This window comes from Tachyglossus aculeatus, chromosome 17 (assembly GCF_015852505.1).
Source record: "Tachyglossus aculeatus isolate mTacAcu1 chromosome 17, mTacAcu1.pri, whole genome shotgun sequence".
In the NCBI taxonomy this organism is placed as follows: Eukaryota; Metazoa; Chordata; class Mammalia; order Monotremata; family Tachyglossidae; genus Tachyglossus; species Tachyglossus aculeatus.
The window spans coordinates 36,413,003-36,428,766 of NC_052082.1; the positions used below are offsets into that span (position 1 = coordinate 36,413,003).

At 45.2% G+C, this 15,764-nt stretch overlaps 1 protein-coding gene across 1 annotated transcript in view; it reads left to right on the top strand.

Annotated features, from left to right (window-relative positions):
- LOC119939566 (placenta-specific gene 8 protein-like) overlaps window positions 1–13,606 on the top strand; it is a 38,627-nt gene extending 25,021 nt beyond the window's left edge. Inside the window, exons 3-5 of the mRNA XM_038759665.1 lie at window positions 5,212–5,336; window positions 7,596–7,710; window positions 13,357–13,606. Coding sequence (XP_038615593.1) covers window positions 5,212–5,336; window positions 7,596–7,700 — 230 coding nt within the window. The 3' untranslated portion in view covers window positions 7,701–7,710; window positions 13,357–13,606. The remainder of the gene's footprint in view (window positions 1–5,211; window positions 5,337–7,595; window positions 7,711–13,356) is intronic.
- The last annotated feature ends 2,158 nt before the right edge of the window (window positions 13,607–15,764 follow it).

The following is a 15,764-nucleotide window of genomic DNA, read 5'->3' on the forward strand; positions in this document are numbered from 1 at the left end:
GCCCGTGCTCTTTCCACGGAGCCATGCTGCTTCTTTAGAGTCATTAGAGTCATTAATGATTCTCTAGAATCATTAGAGTCAATAAACCCTTAGTTCTGTATTCCTGCTACAGACTAATTACCCTCATCCTCAGGAAGAGATTTAAGATGGAATCTTCTCATTTTTATAGGAGAGAATCTTACTAGACCCACAGAGTGCTGGTTGAAAATCACACAGCTAAAATTAAAGTCACAGTCTCTGCCCTCGAAGAATTTATAATCTAATGGTGAAAGGAAGCGGACATATACCAACTCTCTCCTGGACCGCCTCCAATCTGGCTTCCGCCCCCTCCACCGAAACCACCCCTCTCGAAGGTCACCACTGACCTCCTTCTTGCCAAATCCAATGGCTTCTACTCCATCTTAATCCTCCTCGGCCTCTCAGCTGCCTCTGACACCGTGAACCATCCCCTTCTCCTCAATACATTATCCAACCTTGGCTTCACTGACTCCATCCCTCTCCTGGTTCTCCTCATCTCTCTAGCTGTTCACTCTCAGTCTCTTTCGTGGGCTGCTCCTCCCCGTCCCGTCCCCTAACTGTAGGGAGTCCTCAAGGGTCAGTTCTTGGTCCCCTTCTATTCTCCATCCTCCCTCATTTACTCCCACTGCTTCAACTATCGTTTCTATACGGATGACACCCAAATCTCTATCTCCTCCCCTGCTCTCTCCCCCTCCCTCCAGGCTCGCATCTCCTCCTGCCTTCAGGACATCTCCATCTGGATGTCTGCCCGCCGTCTAAAACTCAATACGTCCAAGACTGAGCTCCTTATCTTCCCTCCCAAACCCTGTCCTCTCCCTGACTTTCCCGTCACTGTGGACGACACAACCATCCTTCCCGGCTCCCAAGCCCACAGTCTTGGGTTCATCCTTGACTCCGCTCTCTCATTCACTCCACAGATCCAATCCATCACCAAGACAGGGAGATTTACTAGGCAATAGTTCAGTCGGGAGATGAAAGAGCCTCAACCAGGGTGATGGCTATGTGGGACGCGGTGGAGAAGGAAATGGTGGATCTTGGAAATAGTGTTGGGGAAAACCAGCACGATTTTCAAGGGTTGAATGTGGGTGTTAAATGAGAAAGAAAATCATAGATGACATCAAGGTTGTGACCCTTAGGATGGGGAGGATGATGGTTTTACTGAGGGTGATAGGAAAGTCAGGAAGAAGTACGGTAAGGAAGATAGGTTCAGTTTTTCCCCTATTTTAAGGTGCCAATGGAACAGTCAGGTGGAGATGTCCCAGAAAAGGGGAAATGCTACACGGTTAAATAAGGGATCAAGGCCAGTGAGATAAATTTAGGAGACATCTGCCTAGAGGTGGAGAGGTGGAGCTCTTAGAGGAAATGGATATAGACCAAAAAGAGGAGGGGACCCAGGACAGAGCACTAAAGGAACACCCACATTTCAAGGGTTAAATAGGAAAAGAGAGCCAGTGAAGGAGACTGAGAAAGCGTGGCCGGGGAATCGGGGGAACAGGAGGGAACCACGTTGGTAAAACTAAGGCTGGAGAGAGGGTCTAAGAGGAAGGTGTGGTCAAGTGGAAGAGGCAACGGAAAGGTCAAAGAAGATTAGAATCTCTTTGACTTGGCTAGGAAAGATCACTGCTGACCTTGGAGAGGGAGGTTTCAGTGGAATGAATGGGATGAAAACCGGATAACAGTGGATCAAGAAAACAGTGAAGAGCAAGTGAAGAAACCTATTTGAGGAGTGTGGGCAAGAATAGGAGCAGGGAGATGGGGGCGATAGCTGTGGGGGCACATTTGGAGCCAGAGAAAGCTTCAAATCAGTACTATCTAGTGAACGCCGACTGCGTGCAGACCGCAGAACTAAGAGCCTGGGCCAATGTAATAGAGTTAGCAGTCAGGAGCCCTGTCTACAGAGCTTACAATCTAAAGGGGAAGACAGATACTAAAATAAATCACGGCCCGGGGGAAGATATGTATGTAAATTCTATGGGGTATGGGATTTTACATAGTCTTATAAAAGTCTTAGTCTTTTAGACTGTGAGCCCACTGTTGGGTAGGGACTGTCTCTATATGTTGCCAATTTGTACTTCCCAAGCGCTTAGTACAGTGCTCTGCACATAGTAAGCGCTCAATAAATACGATTGATGATTATACAGAGAAGTGGCGTGACTCAGTGGAAAGAGCCCGGGCTTGGGGGTCAGAGGTCATGGGTTCGACTCCCAGCTCTGCCACTTATCGGTTGTGTGACTTTGGGCAAGTCACTTCACTTCTCTGGGCCTCAGTGACCTCATCTGTCAAATGGGGATTGAGATTGTGAGCCCCACGTGGGACAACCTGTTCACTTTGTATCCCCCCAGCGCTTAGAACAGTGCTTTCAGAGAAGCAGCGTGGCTCAGTGGAAAGAGCCCGGGCTTCGGAGTCAGAGGGCGTGGGTTCAAATCCCGGCTCTGCCACTTGTCAGCTGTGTGACTTTGGGCAAGTCACTTCACTTCTCTGGGCCTCAGTTACCTCACCCGTAAAAATGGGGATTAAAACTGTGAGCCCCCCGTGGGACAACCTGATCACCTTGTAACCTCCCCAGCGCTTGGAACAGTGCTTTGCACATAGTAAGTGCTTAACAAATACCATCATTATTATCATTTGCATATAGCAAGTGCTTAACAAATACCATTATTATTATTATCATTATTATACAAGTACTTAAGTGGCTTGGGAGTGCTGAAGAGGAAGTTGAAGAGATTGGGCAGATAAGAAATTAATCAGGGACGGCCTCCTGGAGATGTGATTTCAAAAAGGCTTTTTCATAATAATAATAATAATAAAGATGGTATTTGTTAAGCACTTACTATGTGCAAAGCACTGTTCTAAGAGCTGGGGGAGATACATGGTGATCAGGTTGACCCACGTGGGGCTCACAGTCTGAATCCCCATTTTACAGATGAGGTCACTGAGGCCTAGAGAAGTTGAGTGGCTTGCCCAAGGTCACACAGCTGACAAGTGGCTGAGCCGGAATTCGAACCCATGACCTCGGACTCCCAAGCCCGTGCTCTTTCCACTGAGCCACGCCGCTTCTCAAGGGAGCTGCTGCTTGTGGGCAGGAAACATGTCTACCAACTCTGTTGTATTGCACTCTCGCTGACACTCAGCGCAGTGCTCTTCACGCAGTAAGAGTTCAATAAATTCATTCATTCATTCATTCATTCAATCGTATTTATTGAGCGCTTACTGTGTGCAGAGCACTGTACTAAGCGCCTGGGAAGTCCAAGTTGGCAACATATAGAGACGTTCCCTACCCAGTGGTGGGCTCACAGTCTAGAAGGGGGATAATGGATTGATTGGTCTGCCGGATGTGAAGGAGAGAGAATTCCAGGCAGGAGGGAAGTTGTGAGCAAGATGTCTGCAGCAAGAGGGATGAGAGTGAGACACGGTGAATAGGTTGGCTTGAGAAGAGTAAAGCAGAGAGAGGATAAATAGAAGTTGCCGTTTGATATGGAAAGGAGTGGGCAACCACTGGAGATTTTGGATTAGTGACACCAGTTCATGCTTAGGAATCAAGAGATCTGTATTTGACTTTTGCCCCACTACTGCCTTGCTTGTATTTTTTTATTGGAGATTTTGGATTAGTGACGCCAATTCATGCCTAGGAATCAAGAGATCTGTATTTGACTTCCGCCTCACTACTACCTTGCTTGTATTTTTTCATTGGAGATTTTGGATTAGTGACACCAATTCATGCCTAGGAATCAAGAGATCTGTATTTGACTTCTGCCTCACTACTACCTTGCTTGTATTTTTTCAATGCAGGCCCGGCTTTTTTATTCATTCAACCATATTTATTGAGTGCTTACTGTGTGCAGAGCACTGTACTAAGCCCTTGGGAGAGTACAATTACAACAATCAACAAACGCATTCCTTGCCCACAGTGAGCTTACGGTCTAGAGACTGTAAGTGTCCCAAACTTTAAAGTGGGGAAAATTGTTGTCCATCTACCAGAGATGGGATTTGTTTGGATCTCCTGCAGAACACGGACTAGCCAGGGCACATCTGAGTTCGAAGGAATAAAAATCGTGAAGTGCAATTAGATTTGCGGTTATTTGAAAAACTTAAGAGGGTTGGAAAGAGAGGGAGATGCGAAATGTATCAACCTTAGACCTAAAAGGCAGTTATTGCCATTTTAAACTAAAGCTTCCTTTCCTTTATGTAATCCTCTTACCGGATAATAATAATGATAATGATGATATTTGTTAAGCGCTTACAATGCGTCAAGCGCTGTTCTAAATGCTGGGGTAGATACAAGCTTAATCAGATTGGACAAAGTCCCTATCCCGCATCAATCAATCAATCAATCGTATTTATTGAGCGCTTACTGTGTGCAGAGCACTGTACTAAGCGCTTGGGAAGTACAAGTTGGCAACATACAGAGACAGTCCCTACCCAACAGTGGGCTCACAGTCTAGCATGGGGCTCACACTGTTAATCTCCATTTTACAGATGAGGTAACCGAGGCCCAGAGAAGTGAAGTGACTTGCCCAAGGTCACACAGCACACAGAGAAGCAGCGTGGCTCAGTGGAAAGAGCCCGGGCTTTGGAGTCAGAAGTCATGGGTTCAAATCCCGGCTCTGCCAATTGTCAGCTGTGTGACCTTGGGCAAGTCACTTAACTTCTCTGTGCCTCAGTTCCCTCATCTGTAAAATGGGGATTAAGACTGTGAGCCCCCCGTGGGACAACCTGATCACCTTGTATTCCCCCAGCGCTTAGGACAGTGCTTTGCACATAGTAAGCGCTTAACAAATACCATCATTATTTTTTTTAATGGCATTTATTAAGCACTTACTATGTGTAAAGCACTGTTCTATGATTACTAAGTGGTGGAGCTGGGATTAGAACCCAGGTTTTTCTGCCTCCCGGTCCCTGCTCCATACATTAGGCCATGATCACCTTGTATTCCCTCAGCGCTTAGAACAGTGCTTTGCACATAGTAAGCGCTTAACAAATACCATCTTTATTATTTTCTTTAATGGCATTTATTAAGCGCTTACTATGTGCAAAGCACTGTCCTATTAAGTGGTGGAGCCAGGATTAGAACCCGGGACTCCCGGTCCCCGCCCTGTATACATTAGGCCATGCTGCTTTGGAAGCGCAGAAATTCTGTGAGTTCGAAATGATGGAGGAAGAATTTCCGCTAAGTCTGTTTCCGTCTGGTTCCAGGCCTCTGCGGGATGTTCTGCTTCTCGTGCCTCTCGAGCCAGGTGGCCAGTGATATGGGCGAATGCTGCCTGTGTGGGTCGAGCGTGGCCATGAGGACTATGTATCGCACCAAATACGGCATTCCTGTGAGTCACAATCCGCCTGCCCGTTCAGGGGCCAGAGTCGGCCCTAACTCAGTTTACCTGTTTTGACGGCATCGGGGTTGGTTGGTTCCAGCCATAATGGAGCTACGCGGTCCCCAGGTCCATGGCTCCACATGACTAAAGAGCTGAAATGGACGATGAAGAGAAGCAGCGTGGCTCAGTGGAAAGAGCCCGGGTTTTGGAGTCAGACGTCATGGGTTCGAATCCCAGCTCCGCCACTTGTCAGCTGGGTGACTTTGGGCAAGTCACTTCACTTCTCTGGGCCTCAGTGACCTCATCTGCAAATTGGGGATTAAGACTGGGAGCCCCACGTGGGACAACCTGATCGCCTTGTAACCTCCCCAGCGCTTATAATAATAATAATAAAAATGGCATTTATTAAGTGCTTACTATGTGCAAGGCACTGTTCTAAGTGCTGGGAGGTTACAAGGTGATCAGGTTGTCCCAAGGGGACTCACAGGCTTAATCCCCATTTTACAGATGAGGGAACTGGGGCCCAGAGAAGTGAAGTGACTTGCCCAAAGTCACACTTACAGTCTTAATCCCCATTTTACAGATGAGGTAACTGAGGCCCAGAGAAGTGAAGTGACTTGCCCAAAGTCACACTTATGTACTTTGCACATAGTAAGTGCTTAATAAATGCCATTATTATTATTATTATTATTCACTGGTCCATTTTAAGTGGCGGCTAGTGGGATAAATAAATAATAATAAATGTCATTATCAGTTAATTAATTAATTAAGTAGAAGGGTCCATTCCTCCTTTACTAGAACCCGGAGAACTGGCCCCGTCACCCCCACCAGCCTGTTGACTTTTAAACCCCTGACAGTGGTTCTGTGCTCCGCCCTGGGCATGGCAGAAAATATAATTACTGGCTTGGTTCCTGCCCTCCAGGGAGTTCATAATCTAAAAGTGGGGACTTTCCTCCCTGAGTACGTTGTAGAAGGGACCACCTACAGGGACCCCAGTATACAGGTCTCATTTTTTGAATGAATCATCTCACTAACGTTCACCTGCCAAAATTCACCTTCCTTCACGGCGTAATGTAGTGAAGACTCCCCTGCTATTAACATAAACCCCAACCACTAACAGACGCCACGCAATCAAATTTCATCATTCATTCAATCGTATTTATTGAGCGCTTACTGTGTGCAAAGCACTGGACTAAGCGCTTGGGAAGTACACGCTGGCAACATATAGAGTCGGTCCCTACCCAACAACGGGCTCACAGTCTAAAAGGGATAATAACGGCATTTATTAAGCGCTTACTATGTGCAAAGCACTGTTCTACGCACTGGGGAGGTTACAAGCCATCAGGTTGTCCCACGGGGGGCTCGCAGTCTTAATCCCCATTTTACAGATGAGGTCACTGAGGCCCAGAGAAGTTGAGTGACTTGCCCAAAGTCACACAGCTGACAACTGGCAGAGCCGGGATTTGAACCCATGACCTCTGACTCCAAAGCCCGGGCTCTTTCCACTGAGCCACGCTGCTTCATCCAAGTCCTCCCCCAAGTTCTGAGGAATTTCACTTCTTCTGTTGCTGTACCAGGGGAAGGGTTGGTGGCACACAGGTGGCATGTAGCGATGAAGGCTGCTCAGCCCCCTCTTTTTTACCCCCGAAGCTGCAGAGGAGCTTCTCATTTTGGATTCAGGGGAGAGGGAGAAGAGATGGGGAAGTTTGAGATCCTGGACTTCACTACCAGCTCTTCGTTGGAGTCCCTGCTCTTTCGCTTCATGTGCTTAACATTGGACATTTTCCCCACTCAGTTTATACTGTAAAGGAAATGGATAAGAATTTTTCTTTTACCTGGTGCGCGTTTAGTTGTTTTTTATAGTTTTGGTCAAGAACGGAACGATTGAAAATCAGGCACCCCAATCAAACGTCCAATATTCAGTTCTTGACCACATCATCAAAACTATTCTTGAAGGGCCTTCGCCCTAATTCTCACCCTGACCTGAGTGAGGTTTTCCAATTGCTGAAGTCGTCAATGGGTTGGTATTGATTTGGCAGTGTTAATGGACGGACTGTCCCAGTGACTGGACAGTAGTCATTTGGGATTGATCGGGTCAGGCGGCATATCGACCCCATAAATATCAATCAATCAATCGTATTTATTGAGCGCTTACTGTGTGCAGAGCACTGTACTAAGCGCTGGGACACTGGGACGCCACTTAAAATCCACCGATAGTACATTAACTTCTAGTATTCGTATGACATTTTCATTTCATTTCAAACCCAGGGATCCATCTGCGATGACTATATGATTACCATGTTTTGCACTTACTGCTCTCTGTGCCAAATAAAGAGAGACATTAACCGGCGAAGAGCAATGAATGCTTTCTAGAATTAGCAAGGTAAGTCAACAGGGTATTGCTTTAAAGAGGTCACTGCTGTCTTACATTTCTTCAAGTCTATTTTAGATAAAGAAAATTATTTGGATCTCAGTGTTATCGTTCTTTAAGCCCTCATTTCCCCTATCTGCCCTCCCTTCTGCGTCACATACTCACTTGATCTGTGTCCCTCAATCAATTCATCAATCAATGATATTTATTGAGCACTTACTGTGTCTCCCCTATCTGCCCTCCCTTCTGTGTCACCTCCTCACTTGATCTGTGTCCCTTAATCAATTAATCAGTCAGTGATATTTACTGAGCACTTATTGTGTGCAGAGCTTGGGAGACTTACAATCAATCATCAATCAATCGTATTTATTGAGCGCTTACTATGTGCAGAGCACTGTACTAAGCGCTTGGGAAGTACAAATTGGCATCACATAGGGACAGTCCCTACCCAACAGTGGGCTCACAGTCTAAAAGGGGGAGACAGATAACAGAACCAAACATACCAACAAAATAAAATAAGTAGGATAGAAATGTACAAGTAAAATAAATAAATAAATAAATAAATAGAGTAATAAATATGTACAACGATATATACATATATACAGGTGCTGTGGGGAAGGGAAGGAGGTAAGACGGGGGGATGGAGAGGGGGGCGAGGGGGAGAGGAAAGAAGGGGCTCAATCTGGGAAGGCCTCCTGGAGGAGGTGAGCTCTCAGCAGGGCCTTGAAGGGAGGAAGAGAGCTAACTTACAACAGAGTTGGTAGACCCATTCTCTGCCCACAAGGAGCTTACAGTCTAGAGGGGGACAGACGTTAATATAAAAAAATTAGCAACATATGTATGCACACACAAACACACACTGTGGGGCTGAGGGTGAGTGAATATCAAGTGCCTAAAAAGTGCAGAGGTGACACAGGAGGGAGAGGGAGCAGGGGAAAAGAGGGCTTATTCAGGGAAGGCCTTTTGGAGAAGATGTGATTTTAATAAGGCTTTGAAGGTGGAGAGAGTGGTGGTCTTTTGAATAAGGAGGGTGTTATGGGTCAAAGGGAGGATGTGGGCAGGGAGTCGGCGGAGAGACTGAGGTAACAGTGAGCAAGCTGGAATTGGGAAGCTAGGCGTGCAGGCTGGACTATGATGGGAAATCAGGGAGGTAAGGGAGGAGCGGGAGAACTAATTAAGTGCTTTAAAGCCAATGGTGAGGAATTTATGTTGGATGCAGAAGAGGATGGGCAACCACTGAGGTTCTCGAGGCACGGGGAGATGTGGACTGAACAGTTTAGCACTTGATACAACCCCGTTCCCAGTACTTATATACATATCCTGTACTCTCCCATTTCCCCTATCCATTATTTATTTTTATGCCTGTCTCCCCCTCTAGATTATAAGCACCTTATGGGCAGGAATCTCCCTCTCTCTTCTGCATCACCCTTGCACTTGGAGTTGCACCCTTTATTCACCCCTCCCTCAGCCCCACAGCATTTATGTACATATCCATTCTTTATTTATATTAATGTCTGTCTCCCCCTCTAGATTGTAAGCTCACTGTGGGCAGGGAATGCATCTACCAACTCTGTTATATTGTACTTTTCCAATGTGTGTACAGTGTGGCCTGCACACAGTAGGTGCTCAGTAAATACGATTAATTGATTGAATCGTGACAACGAACTCCAATTGTATTCTTCCAAGAAGAGTTTCTGTACACATTAAGGGCTCAATAAATATCACTGATCATTTGTCCCCGTATTTTACCAAACATTTCTAAACTCCCACTCACTCAATATAAGTCATATGGTGGGGTGCCCCCCCACCCTAAATCTGGGGTTCCAAGTTCTCCTGCCTCATTTTCTCAGACTAGCCTCCTCCTGTGCCCCGCATGGTTAATGAGCCCGGGCTTGGGAATCAGAGGTCATGGGTTCAAATCCCGGCTCCACCAATTGCCAGCTGGGTCACTTTGGGCAAGTCCACTTCTCTGGGCCTCATTTACCTCATCGGGAAAATGGGGATGAAGACTGTGAGTCCCAAGTGGGACAACCTTGTATCTTCCCCAGCGCTTAGAACAGTACTTTGCACATAGTAAGCGCTTAACAAATGCCATTATTATTATTATTATTATTATTATTATTATTATTATTATTATTATTACTATGTGGCTTGGAGCCCCCTTAAAGTCAGGGCTCTGAAGTCTGCCACCAGAGTCCAGAACAACCAGTATTTCCCAGCTTAGAGCTGGGATGGGAGACTAGATTTACAACCTTTAGCACCCTGGGGAGGTGGTGATGATTTGTAACTAGAGACTGTTAACTCCAGCCTCCAAGATCAGGCTGTTGATTCTGTGGCTTGTGGTTTCAATCAATTAATCAATCATATTTATTGAGCACTTACTGTGTACAATCCACTGTTACCCTTGTCTTTTCCTGTCTACTCCACGTGTGATGCTTCATTCAATCGTATTTATTGAGCGCTTACTGTGTGCAGAGCACTGTACTAAGCGCTTGGGAAGTACAAGTTGGCAACATATAGAGACGGTCCCTACCCAACAGCGGGCTCACAATCTAGAAGGGGGAGACGGACAACAAAACAAGACATATTAACAAAATAAAATAAATAGAATAAATATGTACAAGTAAAATAGAGTAATAAATACGTACAAACATATATCCATATATACAGGTGCTGTGGGGAGGGGAAGAAGGTAAGGTGGGGGGATGGGGAGAGGAAGGAGGGGGAGAGGAATCAATCAGTCAATCCATCGTATTTATTGAGCGCTTACTGTGTGCAGAGCACTGTACTAAGCGCTTGGGAAGTACAAGTTGGCAACATATAGAGACAGTCCCTACCCAACAGTGGGCTCACAGTCTAAAAGAAAAGAAAAGAAAAGGAAGGAGCGAAACACGCAGTGAAGTGTTTAACAAATACCATAACTAAGCAGACTGCTTCACTTAAAAGGATGTTTTCGCTGTAACAAAGTTTTTAGGAAAGTGGAACTGCCCAGAGGAAAAGTAAAGGAGATACCCCACTAGGTTAGAAATATCCACATCACTACATTTTCACTGTTGGAGATATGGGTTTACAGCCACGTCTTATTCAGAAGAGAGCTCCCGTTTAGGACTTGATGACAACCCAAATTGCTTCCCTGAATTTCCCCTGGTGCCATAGGAATCTCCTTGGGCTTCTGTTGTACTTTCCCAAGTCCTTAGTAAATACTAAAAAACCCTATTAGTTGATTAATATTTTTATTGTTGTTACTACTACTAAATTAATCAGCGTGGTGTAGTGGAAAGAGCCCGGGCTTTGGAGTCAGAGGTCATGGGTTCGAATCCCGGCTCTGTCAATTGTCAGCTGTGTGACTTTGGGCAAGTCACTTCGCTACTCTGGGCCTCAGTTCCCTCATCTGTACAATGGGGATGAAGACTGTGAGCCCCCTGTGGGACAAGCTGATCGCCTTGTAACCTCCCCAGCGCTTAGAACAGTGCTTTGCACATAGTAAGAGCTTAATAAATGCCATTAAAAAATTACTACTGTTATTATTGTTAAGTGCTCACTATGTGCCAAAGCACTGGGGTAATCAGGTTGGACATTGTCGCTTTCCCATTGGGGCTCCCAGTCTAAGTAGGAGGAGACCAGATATTTAAGCCCCGTTTTACAGCTGAAGAAACTGAGGCACAGAGATGTTAAGTGAGGTGCCCAAGGTCACACAGAAGTCAGATGATGGAGCTAGGATTAAAATCCAGGTCCTCTGACTCTCGCATTCTTTCCTCCAGACCATAATAATAATAATAACGATATCATTTGTTAAGCACTTACTATGTGCCAAGCACTGTTCTAAGCGCTGGGGAGGACACAAGGTGATCAGGTTGTCCCCCGTGGGGCTCACAGTCTTAACCCCCATTTTACAGATGGGCACCAAGAAGTGAAGTGATTTGCCCAAAGTCACCCAGCTGACAAGTGGCGGAGGCAGGATTTGAACCCATGACCTCTGACTCCCAAGCCCGGGCTCTTTCCACTGAGCCACGCTGCTTCTCTACTTCACACAGTAGGAATGTAAGCCATCCCCTTTACCCAGCGGATTTATCTGATGCCCAGAATTATCGTTCTGAAATCCAGTCTATGGTCCTATACATCGGGGGCCTGTGGAAGACTGGCATTAAAAGGAATTGCTAATTTGGAATTTTATCTCTCATTAGCTCAGCCTTGCCAATTAGCTTGACCCCCAAGGCACACGTCCCTCCCTCCCTCCATCCCCCCATCCCGGCCTACCAAAGCTTGGAACATTTAGGACGCCTCAAGGTGGAATTATACCTGCACTTTGTTCCATCTTGAGATTTTACGGAACTAATCTTATTCTTTAAAAAGCTGTTGGGGCTTATTAAATATTAGAAAATGCAAAGGCTATTTTGCAACAAGCTGAGCTAGTTCTTCAGGTCTTTTTTCAGAGAGAGGCAAAATAATGAATTGGAAGTCAAGAGTTCCTACAATGTATAAAAACTTAAGGATTCAACTTGCAAAAAAAATTCAAAAGAGCAACTCTTTTTTTTTTTTCCCTTGGGCTTCCCTTGCCTCTAAAGTGAGCTGCCCACCTCGGAGCATCAAATCATCCAAAAACAAGACTATTAAGATGGGTCTGGGCAAGTTGAACTCTGGAGTATTCATTCATTCATTCAATCGTATTTATTAAGCGTTTACTGTGTGCAGAGCACTGTACTAAGCGCTTGGGAAGTACAAGTTGGCAACATATAAGAGACGGTCCCTACCCAACAATGGGCTCACAGTCTAGAGGCGGGAGACAGACAACAAAACAAAACACATAGACAGGTGTCAAAACCACCAGAATAAATAGAACTATAGCTATATGCACATCATTAATAAGTAAAGACTTTGGTTTTTTTTTTTTATATTTCCAGTTTTTTTTCTGCATAGTTTAAATCCTGAAATGACTGATTCTGAATTCTGTCAGATTTGAGGTCTTGTCATTCTAAACTCCGAACCGCCAGTGATACGTTATAGAAGGTTCCAGATGTATTAACTTTAGTTCTCTTGTTGCCCAAGTGAAAGTTTAAGTGAATCAGTGTACCTTAAAAAAAATATCTTAGATGTGGAGAACTCCCCAGCTTATCCCTTCGAGATATTTCCATTTCCTTCAAGGAATCCCTATTTTCTTCCTTCAAGCCTCCACCTACATAAGGAAGCAGCATGGTATAGTGGATAGAGCCCGGGCCCGAGAATCAGAAGGTCACGGTTCTAATCCCGACTCTGCTGCTTGTCTGCTGTGTGATTTGGGTGAATCACTTTACTTCTCTGTGCCTCAGTTACCTCAACTGTAAAATGGGGATTGAGAGTGTGAGCCCCATGTGGAACAGACTGATTTGCTCGTATCCAACCTAGTACAGTGCTTGGCACATAGTAAGAGCTTAACAAAAACCATAAGCCCTTAACTGCTGAGTGAGGAAGAGGGAACCTTTGCCCTGTCGACTCCTTTAATAAGCAGTTGAGGTCATGGGCTCCTGATTTCATAAGAATCCTGCGCCTATGCAGAGTTCTCTGGGCCTCAAATGGGCAAATGCCTGAAAAGAGCCAGAGAGAGTTCAGAAGAATTAAAACAAGGCACTGAGAAGAGGAAGATGTGGATCTCAGAGATGCAAATTTGGGTTTTTTTTGCAGATGGAGGTTGGTTTCTTGATGAAGAGATTGCCATCCAGGACATCTCATGAAATATTACTGCATTCACTATATATTTTCCTATTCTTGCTTCAGAATGTATCGCCAAAGCTACGGGCCTACGAAGAAAGCACGCTTTCAATTCCTAAATGGCAATTTTCCCAAATATTCATTTTATGCCAATTTTATAAACTTAACCTCAAAAAACCTCTGGACTTCAAAGATGTTAAAATAAAACACTGTCAGTTGAAAAGTACTCTCAGAATGCTTGATGTCAGCAATTTTCTTTTAGACTGTTTCAATCCGATTGTTTCAAAATCACTGATATATCTGCAGTAGTTCCTGATACAATCACATCTAGAATGTAATCTAACTATGGACAGGGAACATATCTGCTAATTCAGTTGTACTATACTCACCCAAGCACTTAGTACAGTGCTCTACACGTGGTAAATAATAAATACCATTGATTGATTCACAGCTCAGTTTTGCATGGAAAATAACCCCGGAGAAATGTAATCACTAAGATCCGTACATCTGTCTGGTTCATTCTTGTATTCTTTATCTCTACCCAGAGCTAGTTCTGGAGAAAGGACGTTTTTACCTCTAGTCAAATGTAAGCTACCTCTTACAGAAATAGTCAGAGGACTTTAGCATTTCTCCATCTTACCCACCTCCATTTTTCTTCTTGTACAATCCGTGGTCTCCCTTCCACAACTTCTGCCTCCTCCTTCCAGCCTCATCTCGTCCCTGCTTGACCGTCCTCTTCCGACTTTCCCCAATCTTTTCTCCTCTCCATCACCATATTTCTCACTCTTTATTCACCTTCTTGTCTTCTCCTGTTTGTCCATCTCTTCCAACCATCTCCCTTCTGACTGTCCTTCTCATCCTTTTTCAGGACTCTCCTCTCCCAGCCCCAATCCCTTTTCTCTAAGTTCCCATCTCCATTCCATCCAAGGTTGGGAGGATATCTTTAGTCTGCTTCTTCCAAGGAACAAATGGGTGCCACGGTCCTATTTTTAACTGAGGCGGACTGGAGGATGCCTGGAGCCCTTCTCTTCCAACCTCCCAAGGTCTGAAATAGGATTTATGCTTCCTCGTTCCAGTTTTCAACTTTAGAGGAAAGGGAGACGGGCGCTCTGTGGGTCTGAAAGAATATCCAGGAATCTCCTTGCGCCCTTGCAGTGTCTGAGTAGAAGGCCACCATTCATTTTACCCTGCCTCAGTGTCTGCACAAAGCACTCAATAAATTCCATTAATAGGTTGAGGCCCTGAGGAACTTGTGAACCTTTCACATCTTCAAATTCTGTTGTTTCTCTCCACCTGAAGTTTAGATTAGTTTCAGATTCGCTCATTATCCTGTAAACTCCTTGAGGGCTTGTCTATTGACTCTACTGCACCCTTAATTAATCAATGGTATTTACTGAGAGCTTACTGTGCAGATTAGTAAGCACTTGGGAGGGTAATAATACAGAGAAGATGTGATTGTAGGAGGTTTTTTAATCAATCAATCAATCAATTGTATTTATTGAGCCCTCACTGTGTGCAAAGCACCATATTAAGTGCTTGGGAGAGTACAATCTAACGGACACGTTCTCTGCCCACAACAAAGTAGGGGAGAGTGATGGTCAGTCAAATATGAAAGGGGAGGGAATTCCTGGCCATTCATTCATTCATTCAAACGTATTTATTGAGTGCTTACTGTGTGCGGAGCACTGTACTAAGCGCTTGGGAAGTACAAGTTGGCAACATAAAGTTGCCAACATAAGTTGGCCAACATAAAGTTGGCCAGAGAAAGGACGTGGGCAGCGAAATCACTTTGGGATGGGAATAAGTCTACCAACTCTATATGTAATCCCCCAGGTGCTTGGTACAGTGCTCTGCCCACAGTAAGTGCTCAATAAGTACAACTGATTGAAATAGATGGGATCGAGGTACAGTGCGGAGGTGGGCATCAGAGGAGTGAAGTATGCCAGCTGGGTTGTAGTAGATTAATCAGAATAGGTATGAGGGGGGACAGCTGATTGAGCCCCTTGAAGCCAACGGTAAGTAGTTTGATGTGGAGGGCATGGACAACCACTGGAAGTGTTTGAGGAGCGGGGAGATGTGGACCGCATTTTTTTAAGAAAAATTAGCTGGGCAGCAGAGAGAAATATGGACCGGAGTGGGCGGAAATAGAAGGCAGGGAGATCAGTGAGGAGGCTGAGACGGTAGTCAAGGGGGGGATGTGGTAAGTACTTGAGTAGAACTAGAGTCCTAGAGAAGCAGCGTGGCTCAATGGAAAGAGCCCGGGCTTTGGAGTCAGAGGTCATGGGTTCAAATCCCTGCTCCGCCACTTGTCAGCTGTGTGACTTTGAGTAAGTCACTTCACTTCTCTAGACCTCAGTTCCCTCAGCTGGAAAATGGGGATT